Source organism: Lepidothrix coronata, unplaced genomic scaffold (assembly GCF_001604755.1).
Source record: "Lepidothrix coronata isolate B3197 unplaced genomic scaffold, Lepidothrix_coronata-1.0 Scaffold11, whole genome shotgun sequence".
Lineage (NCBI taxonomy): Eukaryota > Metazoa > Chordata > Aves > Passeriformes > Pipridae > Lepidothrix > Lepidothrix coronata.
Window position 1 is genome coordinate 5122190 of NW_016690191.1, and position 18387 is coordinate 5140576.

The 18387-nt window shown below is 52.6% G+C and overlaps 1 protein-coding gene across 1 annotated transcript; it reads right to left on the reverse strand.

Annotated features, from left to right (window-relative positions):
• Nucleotides 1-9769: 9769 nt before the first annotated feature.
• RHCG (Rh family C glycoprotein) lies at nt 9770-17947 on the reverse strand. Its single transcript, XM_017805196.1, has 10 exons — nt 17699-17947; nt 14377-14563; nt 13747-13897; nt 12866-13013; nt 12307-12473; nt 11492-11629; nt 11006-11142; nt 10376-10500; nt 10093-10166; nt 9770-9992 (listed from the first exon to the last, which is right to left on the reverse strand). Exons 1-10 carry the CDS (start codon nt 17907-17909, stop codon nt 9927-9929), a joined length of 1404 nt encoding a protein of 467 aa, XP_017660685.1. The 5' UTR covers nt 17910-17947; the 3' UTR covers nt 9770-9926.
• Between the last annotated feature and the right edge of the window lie 440 nt (nt 17948-18387).

Consider the following 18387-nt stretch of genomic DNA (forward strand, 5'->3'; position numbering starts at 1 on the left):
CTCCTCACCAGTTGCTGACTTGTCCCAGGACACAACACAGTATTGCTAATGAGGCCAAAGGGAGTTCCATCCCTCCACCCTCAGCCTCTCGACACGGATGTATCCAAGTGGGAAGGAGGTCCCCAGGTTCCTTTTCCAGTTTGAAGAGTGTTTTGGTCTTTATGGTCACCAGGATGACTTTTAATGGTGTGGAAAACACTGACCTGGGGCTTCATTCCCCTCTCACTCAGCTAGAGGGGTGAGGAGCCTTTTCCCTGTGACAAAAGGAGACATCAACAAAATGCATATTAAGCAACAGGGAGTCATGGAGAACATGAGCCATCCTTCCAAAAGGAATGATTCCTTGCAGACTCCACACTGTTCTGACACCCTCTCTTATCTAGTCTGGACTCTCCAAAACATCCAGGGATTCTCCACGATTTTAAAGCATTAAATGCCTGGTTTGTGGGTATTTGGGCTTTGGTCTTGCAGGGAAAAACATAGGCAACCAGATTTGTATGGCCAGGAGCACAACAAGGGTTAACCAGAGGGTTAACAGATGATGGGACCAGGTTCCCAGAGCGCCAGGAGGAAAGTCAGCAAACCCCATAAAGCTCTCTATTTATGGATCCCCACTCCTCTTCATGGACCCTTTCTTCCTCTCCTTTACTTTCCTCTTTTTACTCCCTGCCCCGCGTTGCAAGATGCAGGACCCCGTCCTGTACCCAAGACCCCTCCATGCCGTCATTTGCATTTTCACCAGCCTTCATTAATGCCAGAGCCTGTTTATAGAGTTACAATCTCCAAATTAGGTTGCCGAAGGCATCCCGGGCCAGCCCTGGAAAAATCTCGGTGGCTGAAAGGAGCCATAACTAAGCCTCAAGCAGACGTCTTTATTCAGCTGTAATTGACGTTTAACAGACGTCTGTAACTTCGTCTGGACTTATAAAAAAAACCGAAAAAAAGTTCTCCCCTCTCTTTATGTTCCCCCCTTTTATCCAGCAGTCAAAAGTGTAAGAGCCCACCACACCGGCCCCACTCGGTCAGTGTGCAGCAGGGGCCGTGACAATAGTGGGGCTGAGACAAAGCCGCAGCCCACGCTGCACACACTGGCGCCTTGTATGTCTATTTACCTCCTAGAGTGGTTTATGCTAATTTATTGGCGAGCAGCGACCACTTCTGCATACTGATGTGCCGCCACTTCTTTCTGAGCGGGGCCCTCGTCTGCAGGGAGGCCATGGCAGGACCCCCTTCCCCACTGGCAGCACCCCAGAAAAGGATGCTGCGATGCTTGAGGCGCTTTGTGTGCCCCCAAACCATCCAAGCTACTGTTTTGGTCCCACGATGGCTCTTTGTTTTGGTTCCCTTTGGACACAGGGTGCTGACACTGTCCCTTTGCACAAGGATGTTCCAGGCACTGGAACCAAACAGAGTCCATAGCCATAGTATGGAGCTAAGGACATGGGAAGGAACGCTATAGATAGCTGTGGAGACAGCCAGATTTTCATATAAATATATCTCCGTGGTGTTCTGCTGACATGTGTGAGTACGGAAGGGTGCTCACAAGTCAGGAAGACATTAGAAATCAGGATAAAATTATTTTCTTCTTTCCTGAGTGCTTACATTGTGTACTATTCTTTGCTGCACAATGGTTTATTTCAGCACTGGGACATGAATTCTCAGATCAGGTTTTACTGACTAGTTCTTGAAGGCAAATTTTCCTTTCTTCCTCAAGAAGACATGGTGTTGCTCAGTCCCCGGCCGTGGAACAGCCCCTGTGCTCTCCTGTTGATGATCAGACCATCAGGAGGACAGTCAGGTCTCTCTGCAGATCACATCCTTCCCAGAGGAGGGTTTTATAGAGCATTTTCAATGTAGAGACTACCCAGAGTTAGAGCAAATTGGTTTTAGTGGTTCAGGATTCCCCAGAGAAAATTGCAGCCAAGTGGGATGTTCCTGCTCTCACCCACAAGGCACCTTCCAGCACCTGCCAAGCACAAGCCAAGACAAAGCCAAGGCTTGGAGGCAAAGCCAGGAGAAACAAATGAGACAAAAGGAGTGAAGTCAGGAGCAATTAATTTTGATGCTGGGGACTTGCTTTTTGTAGCACATTGAGCTCCCAAAAACCTGGTTGGTGCCATGATGGTGTGAAGGTCAGTGACAGCCAAACATGGGTCTTTGTGTCCCTGGCGTGAGCAGTGGGTCATCATATTGCAGACGATAAAGTGAATGAGTTGGACAGTTTATCCAAGAGAAACAGAGGTCATTTGCAAGTTTAACCAAGCAGCGGGCCAGGAAACTTTAAGATGTATGTTAACAGTCCTTCAGCCTTCCCCAGGAGAGAATGAAGGGTGTTGTGCTCCAATCCCCCCTCTTGCCTGCACAGGTGATTCCTGGCTGCAGAGCAAGGCAGGAGACCTGTCTGTGCAGTGGAGAACATGACTCATGGCTGGTAGGGACACATAAAAAGAGTGAGAAATCTGGCCTGAAGTACCAGAGGAGTGTTAAGGTCCCAAAGCTGGGAGCTTGCCCCTGCCAGAGTAGCCAAGAGCCACTGGCGACAGTGAGAGCTAGTTGGACAGGTAGGACTGTGTGAGGGTCTCAGAGGTCAGCAGACCCTGCCTGTGATTTGCTGGCTCAAGCCTAGAGAGATCTGAGCATATCCTTCAGAAGCTTTTGGCTGGGAGGGATTTATTTGGGGTGGGTGTCCACTACCAAGCATGGCAAGCAGCCCACACAGCCACTACTCTCCACGGCAAGCACAAACTGACAGAGCACCTGCACCGTAACACCACCTTCCCTCAGAATGCCAAAGGTAGGTACTGTTATTTATGGGAAGACTGGAGAAAGTCATCATGCCTCTGATGTGACTCAGGGCACTCTCTGGGCACTGGGAATCCTGTCCCATTGCCCATGGTGCTGGAGGTGGCCATGACATCAGTACTGGTGCTGCCCCTTCAGCCACTGAGTGACCCTTTATAAACCAGAGGAGAGCTCACTGGGCCAGAGAAGCCAGTTTTTCAGCTGCTTTGTGTTGCTGAAGCTCCAGAAAGGGGCTGTATCACAGCCACAGATCCGGTCTTTTGTGTTTCAAACCCAGAGGCTCAGGGTTTCTTTCCTTTTTGTGTTGCTCAAAGCAGCAGTAACTTTTGCAGCCCCTCTGGCATCTTTCCCTTTTTTTTTTTTAATACCAGCTGGGCACAAGGCATGTTCGTGGGGATGAAGCCATTGGTGCTGTGCCAGAGTGGTTTATCTGTCACATGGAAAAGGCAACAGCCTCTCTGCATGTCTCTTCCACAGTCCTTCATGTCAGTGAAATTAACCCTGGTCACCTCTCTCTGTCAGGATATCAAGGGCTCACAGGAGTCTGGAGTCCAGAAAGTCTTCCCAGGCTGAGGCAGGGATGAGAGGATTTCTCCAGGCTGTCTACAGCAGTGGAGAGGGAGATTTCCTGTTCAGGGCTGCTCACAAAGAGCCTGAGCTGACATTCATCTGTAATACTCAGGGATGCCTTTGCTTGGAGCTGGTGAGGGAGGTTCGGCATCAGCACTAGAGAGTCACTGGAGGGGCACACGCACGAAGGAGAGCCGCCTTCCTCCCCCACAGCACCCTGCCTGCGAGAGAGGGCAGGCAGGGCAGGCAGGGCTCTGGGAAGGTGCCAGCTCAGGCCCTGGCAGCCTGCAGTCCTGCCTGCACTGACTGCTGCTGTGCAGGAGGAGGGAGATGTGAGCACCATGTCTTAGGCGAGGGCACCTCATGCTGGCAGCTCCAGAAATAGCCTGGAAAGCCTTTGTTTTAGTGATTTCCCTTCTTTCTCTCAGGGTCGCTTGCTCCGACTGGTGCTGACTGGGGAAGAAGGTGCTCTGGAACAGAGTGAAGTTGCAGGGACCAAAAAACTGTCCCAAGCCTGGAGATCATCCTCCTGTTTCTTCTGCCACATGTCCCCCTGCAAGACCATGCCCAGACTCACCCTTGCATGAGGCCAAGCCAGGCTTTTTCTTGGCCACCAGCACCAAGCATCCTCCAAGGTCACATCCCCAAGGTTTTACTGTGCCCCAGCCCACCAGGACATGGGGGCTGTCGGGTGGCTGCCATTCTGCACCCAGATAGGAACACCCCCATGTGTAGCAAGAAACCCTGGACATTTAGGGCTGAGCACCTGAGCCCAGCTCACCAGTCTGCCCTCCAACAGCTTCTGCACCCTCCCTTTCCTCCCAGGGCAAGCTGCCTCGTTGGGGGCAACCCCAGGTCTCGCCAGCGAGCTGTTATCTGCCAGCCAAAGGCGGGTGAGAAAAGAAACACCCTCCCTGAAAAACAAGATGTCTGGTGTGAATATCCTGATCCTGCTAACCCGAGGGCTCCGCTGGAGCCGGCCGCGTGCAAGCGGCAGCCCCGGGTCTCACTTAGCAACAGGGCACGGAGCAGCCCGCGGCCGGCGGGGAGAAAAAAGGGTCTTTTCTTGTCGGTGAAAGATTCATCGTTGGGCTGAAAGTGGCCCCTCCCCTCTTTCAAATACTTGTCAGCAGGGAGAATACAGCTTAGATACTGGGCTGATCAGATCATGGCTAATCTGTTATTCCTGGCCGCGAAAACTGCCGGAAGACTTTCAAACAACTTCACTGGGAGCGTGTGCGGCGGGAGGGAGCGGGCAGGAGATGCCGAGCCGCTGGCAGCCCCATGCCGGCATCCTGAGGGCATCTCCTGCTCAGCATTTGTCCCCCCACTCTGTGCTGACCAGGGCATTCTCAGAGCCGTGGACAGACGTGGCAGAGGGGAAGGGGTCAGTGCTGAGCTGTAGGAACAGAGAAGATGGGCTGACCAAAATGTCCCTGCAATGAGAATGGGCTGTCCTAGTTGCATGGCTTTTTCTCCCAAGTTAGGTGGTTTGGGGATGTTTGTCACTGTTGAAGGACGTTTGCCACTCATGTCTTGGAGCCTCATTAACACAGAGAGTACTAAGAAAAAGATGGCCAACTCGGCAAAAGGTGTTTTCCTCCCTCTGGGCTGAGGGGAAAACCCAACCAGACAAATCAAGCAGTTTGTACTCAGTGGTTTGCAGGAATTTCACATGGTGACCCAGATTCCTCTCCTCTACATGGGGGTACAACAAAGAGATGCAGCACACTCACCAATATCTCCTACATGCCCTGTTATGACCAGCGCTAGGGCAGGTATGGGTGGCCAGCCCAGGGGACAGTGGCAATGCATACTTATTGCCAGGAGCCTGCTTCTCCCTACAGAACCAGGGTAGGTAGAGCTGCTTTAAGCACTGCCACTGCACATGCAGTGGTCCCCAGGCCTGGCACATGCTGCTCTGCCTCTCCCCAGAGGCTCTGCATGCCCATACATCCTGGCCATGCACCTTCCCCTGCTCCCTAGATCTCCTGCTGCTGCTGCCTTGTCCTGCTACATTCCACTGCCAGCCTGGCTTTAGCCTTAAATCTGCCTCTTCTGGGCTCAGCAGTAGCCATGGTTATCGTCCAGGACCTGCTATGGACATGGACCTTTGGTGGGACAGCTCTGCCTGTGATAGAAAGGAAAACTATCCCAAAGTGGCCCAAACTGATGGTAGCCTGTGGGAGGGGGATGGATTCCCAGTAAGCCTGGGGACTGGCCTGCACCCTGGCAAGCTCCTCTCAGTCAGGAATAATTAATTACCTTCTTGAGGATCTTAGCTTCAGCCCTTCCCTGCTCATGCCCCAGCCCAGGAGAGGAGGGAGGGAGGAGAAGGCAGCGAAGAGGGTAGAGAATTAATTGGACATTGTGTTGGGAATCGCCTCCTGGTTGCTGTCAATCTTAGGAGTGAACAGCCTCTTGTCTCACTCAATAGGAACTTTATATGCTTCTTTAATCCTTCAGTCCGTATTGTCAGGGCTCCCCCCCTCCTCCTGTCTCTCCTTCCCACCACAGGACTTTTGATGACCCCAGCTGTCTGAGGCAATACAAAGAAGCCCCTTAACTAACACCCTGTGATCTATACAGGCAATAAAGAGGGTCCCCTTGACAAGGATTTGCAGGCAGAATATATGCAAATACTGGGAGGTGCGCGGGTGGGGAGGTGTGCCTGGAAAACCGCTGTGCGGCGGGCACGGCTCCTGGCCCTGGGGATGCAGCGGCCTGAGCGGGCATGTGGCACAGGTGAGGGATGGCCAATAAAAAACAGGGCTGGCTGGGGCTGGCTCGGTGTTGCACACCCTGCCGTGGGCTAAACCAAACAGGAGTGCCCTGTTCATCTGGGCTGCAAGGCCAGGGCATCCATGGGCACGTAAATGAGGGGCTCTCCCAGCCCGTGTCCCCCTGTGCTTTGCTCCTTGACGGCTACCTCCCGAAGTCAGGAGGCCATGCTCCTTCCCACATTAGCACATGAATGGGGTTAGGGGTGGGGGGGAGGCGTGAAGGGGGGCAAGCCCCCACTGTCCACTCAAGCAAACAATTTGGCTAGCAAATTGACATAATTACAAGGGACAGAGAGAAAAGAAAGACGAGCCCCCTCCCCTGCGCTCCAGAGGGCCCGACCCCTGCCGAGTTACTTAGACCCTTTGTGCGACTCAATGCTAGGTACTGATGAGGGGACGTATGCCCTTTTCAAGGGCCCTAAGCGACCGGCTGCCCTAATCTGATTACAATTTACAGCACTCCCTCAGAAGGGGCTGGAGCAGTGCTCACGCAGGTGTGGACACGGCGGGTCGGACATGCACGCGCTCGCTCCAGCGCAAAGGTGGAGGGAAGGGCACAGCGAAGGTAGATGGATGTGCATGGCAAAGGTAGATGGATGTGCATGGCAAAGGCAGATGGATGTGCACACTGGGACTGTGGCCAACAACACACCAACTTCGGCAGTGACGTTGGCAGTGTGCATTTCAGTGTGCCGGTTGTACAGGGTCAAGAAGGCTGAAGGCATGGCCATGGGGACACAGGGCATGCTGTTAGCATCAGATACACCATGGCCAACACCTGGGCTGTGCAGTGAGCCCATTCCAGCCCAATCCCAGGGTGTGCATCGTGTACCTGCACCCACACACACCAACACACACATGGGCACAGACGTAAGCATGCAACCCCACCTTCTCCCGGGCAGGCCCACAGATGGGGCCCCTCTGCAGAGGCACAGGAGTGGGGGACAGAAGAGGTGAGCAAAGGCCTTCTGCCAAAATCTCTGCAGCAGCTCGCAGGAGCAGGAGTGCGAGCAAAACCCACCACCTGCCTATTAAAAGCGGGATTAAATGATGCTGTTCCCCCCTCACTCCCCGCCCCCTTCCCGCTCTCTCTAACATCATCCCCTTGGGGAAACCACCACCTTTACATGAGATTTTCCCTTTTTTTTAACCTCTTTTCTGCTCTGTGCCCCGCAGATCCTAGGGGATTAGCAGCCAGGCTGGGCCTTCCAACCTCCTTGAAGGCAGGTTGTTTCAGCCACCCCCCCCATGGGAACCTGCCCCAGGACAATTTTGGTCAATGCCTCCGGTGCTTCCCAGCCAATTTGTACCACCTAATCCCTGCGAGTATCGACAGCCCCTTTCTCACACATTCTCCTGCCTGCCTGAGCAGCCCAATCCTCTGCTCTCCACGCTCCCCTGTTGAGAAACCCTCCATCCACCGCCGGGGCCACGACCGCACTTCAAACACGCCAGTTCGACCCCGGCATTGTTTGCCAGAGAATTAAAACTGCAAGGCCAGCCCCAGCGAGTGATTTAGGTACTGAGACCAGACTGAGCCCCACAAGAGCACAGGCAATAAAACGCTTCGCTGCCCAGCAGCCTGGGCGATTGAGGTGTCTTCCCACGAGGAGGAGGCAGAGCCCAGAGGGACAGGGAGCTGGGTCGGGGCTTCTTCTTCCAGCATGTGCACATGGGGCAGGACCATCTCCTGGTGCTCACAGACCTGCCTCACCAGAGATGTGGGCTGGCCATCTCGCTAAAGCAATGAGGGTCACCCATTCTTTGCCATTGCTGATCCTCATGGCCCTTTGCAAGCTGCTGGGAAGGAAGATCAGAGGCCATAGGGACACACAGCTGGATGACTGCTTATCTGGGACATGGATAGAACTCAAAAGCGTGGGACAGAGGGACACTGGTCCAGTGACACAGTAGGAAATACAGTTCCCAACAGGTCTGCTTCTGCCTTCAAATTTTGCAGCTTGGGGCAAAAAGTTTAGGACTCCCTTTTTGAAATGAGATTGTCTAGGGTGCCTGTCAGTAAACACCCCTGTGGTGGTTTCTGATGGGTTCTCTGGATGAAGCTGTGAACAGAAAATGGCTGTTCACATCTTTTCCCCAGTGCAAAGAGGCCAGGAGGTGATCTCCTTCCTTCAGCAGATCCCAGCACAGGGAAATCAGGAATTGCCCTTCATTTTCCCACCCCTGTCCTGGGGAAAGGATGTAGCACAATGTATGCTTCAGCTTCTGCAGGGATCATTCTCCAGAGGCCATTTCTAACCCCTGGTAGCCCTGCCTTTGCCATCATAAAAGAAGGTACAATACAACACTTGCTGACAAGTGGGCTGGGGCTCCTGATGGCCCAGCTATGACACTTCTGAATTTCCCCTGAGCCAAGCAACCACTTCCCTGCGTCCCACGCTGCTGTCATGGTTGAGACCAATCCTATGGAGGATTTTAGGTCCTGTATTACTCTTCTTTTTTTCAATGGCGAGGTTGTTTCAGGCCAAACAGAGGCGATGGGTGTTCAGACAAGAGCATCTCCCGTGCCTGGCTGTTCCCGTCCCCGCGCCATGGCGGGGGAACACAGTGTTTTGGCACCTCCTCCTCTGTCACAATGTTTTTCAGCTCCACCAAGCAAAGTGCCCAATTAGAGTAGAGCCTCTTGCTTCCATCTTTGCCGACATTTAATTAACATGCTGCTGCTGGCAGCCGCTGACAAATTCCAGAAACATGTTGTAAAGGGTTTTTGTTTTTACCCAGCATGGAAAATGAGGGTGTCATATCCCAAGGGGATGTGAATAGCTACTTTTGACTCCCCCCCTCAGGTGTGAGAATTACAGCTAGATGCAGTGAAGAGACCTATCAGCCCTCCTACCTCCTTTTCCCCCCTCCTCGCTCTTTTCCTTTCCTGCTCCTCACATTAGATCACCCAGGAAAACATGCAGATTTTAGGCCTAATTTTCACTCCTGTTTCCTCCAACTCTGGCTGAGAGTGACACCATGCTCTGGCTTTGGACTCTTGCAGTTATATACATATGATACAGCACCAATAAGCGGAAGGAGCTGTCTGATGACACGGGAAGAAATGGGTGAAGCCAAAAAGAGGGAAGGGGTCTTGCCATCCTACACCGTATGCGCAAACAAGGTTCCCAAGGAGCTGACGGAGGCCTCAGTAGAGCAGGTCAAGGGAAGGTGATGGTAGAGACAGGTAGGAGTGTAGACAGACTCACAGCTGCCTTCACCCATGCCGTGGATGGCTAGATGAGCACAGGGACAGCTGCTGCACCCCAGCACCCCCTTCCCAAAAAGCACCAGCCTGGCCTGTGCGTCCCACAGGGGCTCAGCCCCTGCCATGGACACCTTGAGGACCACTATCTTAAGCTGCCAGGTCCTAACCCTGGCATCTCCCCAGCCTGCACTATCTAATATATCATGTAACTAATACCCCCAGCCTGTATTGCCATCGTTCATGCCTCCACTTTGGCTCCCAGGTGTCAGGAGTGTCCCAGCGCCCCCTCTTTGCCCCCGGTAGCCCAGAGCTCTCCCAGCAGCTGCCCTGTGCCGCTGGTGGGAGAGAGGGGGTCTGAGCGACATCCCATCCCGCTCCGCCGCTGGCACACGGGAGTACAGGCCTGGAAAGAAGAACACGTCTTTATTTTATCCACAACAGCGCGTTACAAAAGCAGGAGAGTAGGGCAGAGCCCTCGTCGTCACGGGGAGTAAACGAGCCTTCGGCCCCGGAGCGGGGCCCGCGGTCCTGCGGCGGGGAAGGAGCGGGGCGGGGGCGGCTCAGGGTGACGTGGGTTTGTCGGGGTTGTGCATGTGGTACACGTCGCTCTCCTCGTCCTCCGGCACCTGCGGCGCGGCAGAGCCCCCTGAGCCCCCCGGGCCGGGCCGCGGGCCGACAGCGCCATCTCGTGCCCCCCGCCCCGCTCCCGCCCCGGACCCCCCTCACCTCCCAGTAAACCTCGTCCTCGAAGCAGTTCTCGGCGGCGGCGTCCCCCCAGATGGGCAGCTTCAGGATGCCCCCTGGAAGGAGGCGGGCAGGGCGGTGGGCAGGGGGCCGTGATGCCGGGGGGATGCAGGCGGGATGCGTATGGTCCACCCAAGGGGGCAAACGCAGCCCTGGCACGGTGCTCGGTGCCGTCCCCCGCCCCGGGCGCATCCAGCCATGGGCAGGAGCACGTGGATGCCTCCGTTTTAGCCGCAGGCGGGCACAACTCTCCCCTTTGGCTTACCCACAATGGCCCCCCCGACAAACGCCATCAGCAGAGACACCACAATCCCGGCCGCCTGGAACCCTCCTTGGACACTGGGTGTCCGCGTCTGGTACACGCCAGTGAAGTCAAACGCCTTGATGAACCTGCCGAGAGCAGAAACGGCGAGGATTGCTCCTGGCAGGAGATGTGTTGCTCTGCTCCCTCGGGGACTCCTCCCTAGCCCCATCCCTCCCCTGCAACGGACCAGGAGAGTGTTGCAATGACCAAAACACTGCTCATTTCCTTCTACTCTGGCCCCTGGCAAAGCTTTACCTAGGAGGACCACAAAATATAAACATGTCCTTTGTATTTCAGACCTTCAGCCGTACCTGACCCTCCAAAACAATACAGGGGGGAGGGAGGAACACTTCCCTACCCGTTGTGGCCCAGAATAATGCCAAGCAGCAAGACTGTGGCTCACTTTTTGAGGCTACGAGAAGAGGCAAGAGATGAGGCTTTTACACTTCAGTAAGTCCAAGACACTTATTGCACCTCATGTTTTTTTAGGGCAACTGAACAATTAACAAAGACTTTTAAATGCTCCTTGCTCCCAGCCCAAGGAGCCTCAGGTAAAATGTATTCTCAGAGAAGATTTTCAAGCTGTCTTACCCTTCCTTTCCATATACATCCTCTGTAGCTGCAGCTGCTGTGATGGCCCCCACAATGCCACCAATAAGGCCTGGCATGGCATGGAGGTTGTGGATGCCACATGTGTCCTGAATGTGCAACCTAGACTCCAAAAAAGGCTGAGGGAGAGGGAAGTAGAGAGAGATCAGGGAGATGAACATGGCCCTGGAAAGGATTAGTTCCTTCCACAGAGGATAAGCAGAGAAGGAAGACTGACATTGTGTCCCATTAAAGTGCTAAAGGTTTGTAGACAAAGATGTGAGCCAAGATCAAGATGAAATAATAAAATTTCCTCCAAACACTCTCCTCTTGGGAGTCTGCATCTTCCTGAGCATTTTGGGGCAGTAAATAGAGTTAGAAGTGCATCTCATAAGGGATTCTGGGAAGCAGGAATCCTCAAATGGAAGTGAATCCATTTCTGGTCTCCTCAGCCAGACCAGGGCTGCAGACCCCTCGAGCAGCACTCACCGTGAAGTAGACATACCCCACTGTGGACACGATGCCAGAGATGGACCCGACAATGAGGGAGCCGTATGGAGTCAGCATCATCTCCGCGCTGGTGCCCACGGCCACGCCGCCCGCCAGCGTGGCGTTCTGGATGTGAACCTGCAGGAGTAACCGCCCTGTCTTGGCATCTCAGGGAGATTGTAATTGCTCAGGCATGGTGCAAATGGCAAAGCAGAAGAATCAGCTCTGAAAGTGTCTCCAGAGTAAATATCAGGGCCCATTTTCCTGCTTGGTCGTGAAAAAACAGGAGAAGAGCAGGCAGTTTCTGTCTGTAGCACAGGTGCACATAGACTCCCACTCCCTGTACCACACACGTTCTTTGCATCCACAGATCTGGGTGGGGAGTTGCGATGAGATGGAAATTGTCTCACCCGTGTGTCACGCAAGCTCTGCTGTCACAAAGACATGTCACCCACACACCTAACACGCACAAGTCAGCCCCCCGATTGCTCACGAGCTGCTGCACAGGCCCTGCTTGCTGGAGAGTGCTGCCAAACACGGCTCTGCAACGCGCCCAGCTCTGGGTAAAGCAAGTCCAGTTCCTGCTGTGACTTGGGTCCACTGCAGTGCAGGGCATCACCCCACACCTCAAGCACTGCAAGACACATTTCCCACTTTTTTATTCAACATAATCTCAGTTTATGCCTGGATGCTGGTTTCACCATTATGCCCTGAAACCCTGCATCTGTTCTGCAAAGGACAAGTGCCAGTCGTTTCCTAGACTCTCAATCAGCCTCATTACAAGTCCATTGCAGGGCTCTCTGCTCCCAGCTTACCATGTCAAGCTTGCCCTTCTTCTGCAGCATGCTGGAGAAGGCCATGGTGGTGAGGACACAGGCAGCCAGTGAGCAGTATGTGTTAATGGCCGAGCGGTGCTGGGCATCCCCGTGCTCAGAAATGGCTGAGTTAAAACTGGGCCAGTACATCCATAGGTACAGGGTACCTGGTGGGATGGGGAGGATGGGACAAGGAAGAGAACGGGAAAAGTGAGAATACAGGGACTGGAAAAAAAAATCCTCTAAACATCTTTCTGCACACGGTGAAATTAAATCCTACAGTCCTGCTGCCCCGGAGCTGTACCCCATGTGATGCGACCAGCATCAGGAAGGGCTGCCACAGAGAAGGAAAATGCATCCTTGTTTTCCCAAGCACTGTCTCAGCCCATCCACTGACGAAGGGAGCTGAGTAACTCTGAAAGGTGAAAGACCTCTGGGATACAGAGCTCCTCAGCTCCATATCCTGGTTTCATTTTTTCCCAGGGACACAGGAGGAACCAGCTGTCTGCAGCTGAGTGCTCCACATGTAGCAGTGTCCTTGAGATGAGGGCTGACTCACCGATCATAGCAAAGAGGTCGGAGTGGTACACGGAGCCCTGCTTGTCCTTACTCTGCTCCAGGTTGGGTCTGTACAGGATACGTGTCACTGTGAGGCCAAAGTAAGCTCCGAAGGTGTGGATGGTCATGGAGCCACCTGCGTCCTTTACCTGCAGCCGTGGGGAAACAGAGGTTTGCTTCTGCCATGGCCACTCATTCTGGAGCTGAGGCCTGATTTGCATCGTGACCGACTTGTTTGCCCATTCAACATTTCTGCCTGCACACAGTCATATGGAGAGGTGGACAAAACTGCTCTGGTCCTGCTCTGTGTCCCACTCACTTGGTCCTGTGCACAAGCTTCTGCTTGGAAGGCATTAAGGCAGAGGGGAGTTTCTGACCTGTTCCAGTGGCTTGCAGAGACAGCCAGATTGGCTCCCAGGTGCAGTCTTGTGAGAGCCTGTTTGCTTCCAGCCCTCCAAGCCCTCTTTCAGAGGTCAGGAACCCTGCCTCTGTCAGCAGACATCTCGTCCTCTTTGTCACTTGATTTCCTTCTGCAATACCCATACTCCAGCAGGGAAAACAGACGAGATGGAAAGCTCAAGCACAAAGAGAGTGACTGGTCATTTGTGCTGACTCCTTGTCTGCTTTGGGAGCTGTGACAGAGGGACCCAGTGCTCCTGAATTGCCAGGATGGTGATTAAAATCCCAGAAGATCTCCCTTCTCGGGGAAGTAACACCCGCTGACCCTTTCCTTCATAATCTTTCTAATTTTTCTGCTTGAATTCTTGCATTTTAAATGCTTATGAAGGAACTATAGCTTGGTGGAGCCATAGCAAGGGGAGACAATTTGGAGAGATACGGAAAGGAAGAACAGAACCAAGAGGGTACTACCTAAAGCCTTACATGGAGCAGGTTGAGGAGGATGTACTCATTCACTGAAAAGAGTGTGACTTGAAACAAAGTCATGACGAGGAGTTGTATGGGGCTGGTTTTGCCCAGGATGGCCCCAAAGGCAATGCACACAGAGCCCACGCAGAAATCAGCATTGATCAGGCTGGAAAAGGGGAAGGAAAATTGTGGTTTGATAAGGAAATACTCCTCTGTAACTCACCCTCACTCATCCCCAGCTCTAGAGATCCCACCCAAAGGCAAACAGGTGATTAGGAGACATCCCTGGGTTTTTCCCATTGGCTTTCCTCCCATTCTTACATACTGGCCAGGAAATATGCTTTCCCCCAGATTATTTAGATAATGTGGATTATACATGTTCTCAGCACTGGCATCCACAGTGCTTGGCTTGGGACTAAGAGAGGATGCTCCTCTCATGTTTTCCTTTGAGCAGTACCACCATAATGGCAGGTACCTTTTGGACCAAAAGGTGGAAGGCAAATGGAGATATGTGCAGAGAAGAGGGCAGTTTAGAGACTGATTTGATATAACTGAGGGACAGGTGTTGGCAGCTGCTTGGCTCCCATTCCAGCTCTTCCACTGGCCAGTCAAGAGGTGGCATCCCAGAGCCCATCTCCTCCTTACTTCTCCACTCCAATGAGGATCTTTCCATTCTTGAAAGAGTGGAACCATCCTTGCATCAGGAGAGCCCACTGGATCCCAAAGGCAGCAAGGAGGAAATTGAAACCCACAGCTCCGAATCCATAACGCTTGAGGAACGTCATGAGAAAGCCAAAGCCCACAAAGATCATCACATGGACATCCTGGAAAGCTGAGGAGAGGGAAGGGACTGTCAGTTCTGCAAGGAGAGCAGGGTTGCAAGTGCCACTTGCATTTGGTGTTGAAAAGAAACCAACTGCATCACGGGCAGTAGGGAACTCAAGTGACAATGTGTGTTTGTCTCATGTCCCTCTGTTCTAAGCCTGAAAATGGCTCAGCTTTCAGAAACTGGCTTTTGGTTAAAAAGGCTCAGTCTTGTAAGTGAATGCTTATTAAAAGCTGTGTGCAAGAGAAGACCAGAGGCTAATGGAGTGTACAGAAGAAAACATATTTCTACTCAGATTGTTTCTCCCCTTCTATAAAAGACTTGGAAAATGTCATATGAAATGAACAGTGAAGTTTTGTTAAAACACATGAATGATCATTTTGGGTAGGTCTGTCCGATGCAGGGTCCTGGCAATGGCCCAGAGCAAGGAGAGCACAAGAACAAGGAAAGTTTACAGGTGCATTTTTAAATGCTGTTGAAATCAGTGCCAAAATACCCTTGAGACCAGAAATCCACCTTGTGAGATTTATAGTGCTTAAACCAGAGAGACCCAGTTCTTCCCACTAATGTTCAGACCTGCTCAGTCGAGCCCCTCAGATGCCCTTCCCCGGGGGAAGCCAGACCTGTGTGAGCCTCTTGAAAGACCTTCTTGGTGCAGTAAACCCGCTGTACTTCTTAATGCTGCGCATTTCTATCAGATAAGCATCGCTTTGCAATTAAGTGAGCTGAAATGCTTGCATACTTACCATGCAAGCCCTCTCACTGCAGGCCACTGTGCCTGTGAATAAACAGGAGACCCAAGGCTGGGATCCCCCACTGGGATCTGTAGAACAGATGAACACACCATTTATGGAGCTACACCAGCAAGCTCTACATTTTGCAGTGCACAAACCATTATAACAAGCAATGTCTGTGCACCTCAGAGAGGGCATAAACTCAGGGCAAAAAAAATTCAGTGATGGCAAATACACTCTACCCCCAATCCACTCTATCCCAAACCCACTCTATCCCAGAGTTTGGACAGGCTTAAGCCATGTAGTGCCATGTTAATCTGCTTGTTTTTTAAAATGCCTCCCATGCCTATGAAATCACTCATAAAAAAGGAAGGAGACAAGATCTGCAGCTGGAACTGTTCAGCAGAGGTCACTTCAAATGTACTTTTCCACATGTCCTAAGAACCAGCCTTTCTTACTCTGGTTTTACTATACAGTCCCACAGACTTTCCCTCTGCAGCTGTATTTATTCTCCCTCTCTCTCTTCTCCAGTGTGAGCAGCACAATACAAAGCTGGAATTATCTGCTGCCATTTGTATTATATATTCGTTCTTTCATCCTAAAAGCAGAAATACACAGGTCAGAGTTAAAGCTGCAGACTGTGTACCCTCCAAAACCACAGAGGACTCCACTGTGTGTTAGACCCTGTACAAACCCAGGAGGAAGAGTAGGCCTTTCTTCAAACTGCACCCAGTCCAAAACCCTTTTCTAACCCTTGTCTTTGTTTTCCCTTGTGAAGAATAACATTGGCATCACTAAGAGGCAGCCCAGGCACTGCCATGCCCTAAAGGTTTTGTGAGCCTCCTTTTGTGGGAGGACGATTGCCATAACTATCGAACAGAAGTGTTTGGGCCTTGGGAATGTTACCCGGACAAGGAATCTCATTTCTTTTCCCCTAGAGAGCAGATGAGTCACCCATCAGGGAATATCCATGTGCGATTCAAAATGAGAAGGAATTGTCACACTGACTGGACCTGGATTCCCTCTGCCTGCCTTCCCAACCATCTCTGTCTCAAAGGACATGTCAGGTTGTTACTCCTATCCCTCTGCCACTGCAGACAGGTCCTGGGGACAGCAGCAGGCACAGATATGTTGATACAAATGATCCTCAGGCATTCAACCACCACACTCTCTTCTGAGCAGTGCTGGATGGACACAGGGATCAAAATTCCAGGGGCCGCCTTGTTGTGTTTGCCCATCTTTGCAGAAAGAGTCTATTTCTGATTAGATAAGGGATAAAAAACAGCTCTGCTTTTGGGTACGTGAACCCTTCCTCGGGTCTGAAACAGAAACTTAATTCAAAGCTAAACTGGGCAGTTGCCCATAGACTGATTTAGTTGAGTGAATCTACTCAGCCATTTGAGGGGGATTATTTGGCACTGTGGAGCAGGAGTGGGATATGAGGACAGAAGAAACGTCATGTTCTTAGTTCCTACAAGCTCTTCCTTGGACTCCTGACGTCCTTGCAGCACATCAGTGACAAGAGCAGCTCCCAGGCACTGCTGCTGCTTCATGGCAACCTGTGTGGGGCTAGTCCCAGGGGCAGATCTCCAGGGAGAGCTCAGGGCAGCCACAGCCATACACTAACTCGGAGGCTGGCTGAGCAGTGGGTTACTGTAAGCAAATCCTTCTCTGAACTAGCTAATCCTCAGCAGCCACAGGTTGCTATAGCTTCTTTGATTTAGCAGGTGTTTTTAATGGAAATGTTCTAAATAGATGCATGACTCAGGCCTGTTGCTTCCTTGGAAACAATTGCCTACAGAAGCAGCCTGTTCTGAATGGCTCACAGAGATGACCAGCCCTGTAGATCAAAGCCACCCAAAGGCACTTCCCAGCCAGAAGGGCTTTAACCACCTGAATAATCCCTGTGGCACTACCGTGCAGTGACCCAAGAGCCCTGGGAACCTGGCAACTTAGGAAGACTCTGGCATTGAAATGCCAGTTGCTAAAGGGTAATTCGCTAGTGAGGGGGAGGACGTAGGAAGGGGAGGAAGATGTCACAGGATCTCAACAGCCATTCCTCTGTATGCACAGAAAGGCTTGCTCTGATCCAGAGCTGAGAGAGGGGGCAGCAAGCTGAAACTTGCAGGGTGCTGGGAACACGTCAGCCCTATTCCTGGAAAAAAGACGTCACAGTACCCTGCTGACAGAGCCCCAAGAGTGCCTGGAGGGCCACGAGGTTTTTCTCTTGCTCTTTGGTGCACCCCAAACCAACCACAAGGCAAGAGCCCAACTTTCTAGCAATAGGTGGAGAGATTGCCTCTGACAGGCTCTGCCGTAGGACAGAATAGGATGGATGTGATGGATTGGGATGGGATGGATGGGTAGGGACTAGCCAGCAGCAGGACTACACTTCCAGAATACTCACATGGGTATCGGAAGTAGAAATCATTCTCCATGTCACTGGTCAGGTTCAGCTCTTGCTTCTCTTCCTCCCAGTGTGCATCAGCTTCGGGGCCGAAGCGCACAAAGACCCCAAAGAGGACAATCATGGCCACCTCCCAGAGGAGGCAGACGAGCGGGAGCCGCCAGCGCATGTATGTGTTCTTCACCATGCCCTGGTGCCTCGGCCTGTCCATCCACAGGGATCTGCAGGGGCCCAGCAGCCCGTGCGAGCCTGTGTCCCTTGTGCCTGGACACTGCCAGGGACATATATAAGTCGGAGAGGGCGAGGTGGGGCCCAGGGAGGTGCCTGTGGCAGGATCACATTTCAGAGCACTGGAGCCTCAGTAGGCTTGTTCCTCTAACCCACCTTCCTCCCTGGGAGGAGGGACAGGACAAGGAACCCTTCCCCCAAGCTGCTCTGAGCACCTCTGAGCCCTACCTGCACAGGGACAAGTAGAAGATGTGGAGGCCAGTGAGAGTGGGAAGTGGAGCCTGGGCGTCCAGCCCCCTGCTCTGCCCAGTCCCACACCCGGATCCCTGCTGTCCTGAGCACCCTCCCTCCCTGCACTGGGTGGTCCCCTCACCACCCTCCTGGCTCTGCACCCTTCCCCAGCTGCAACTGAGGTGAAGGCAGAGTGCCTTTTGCTTCAGCTCTCAGCTTTTGGAAAAGCA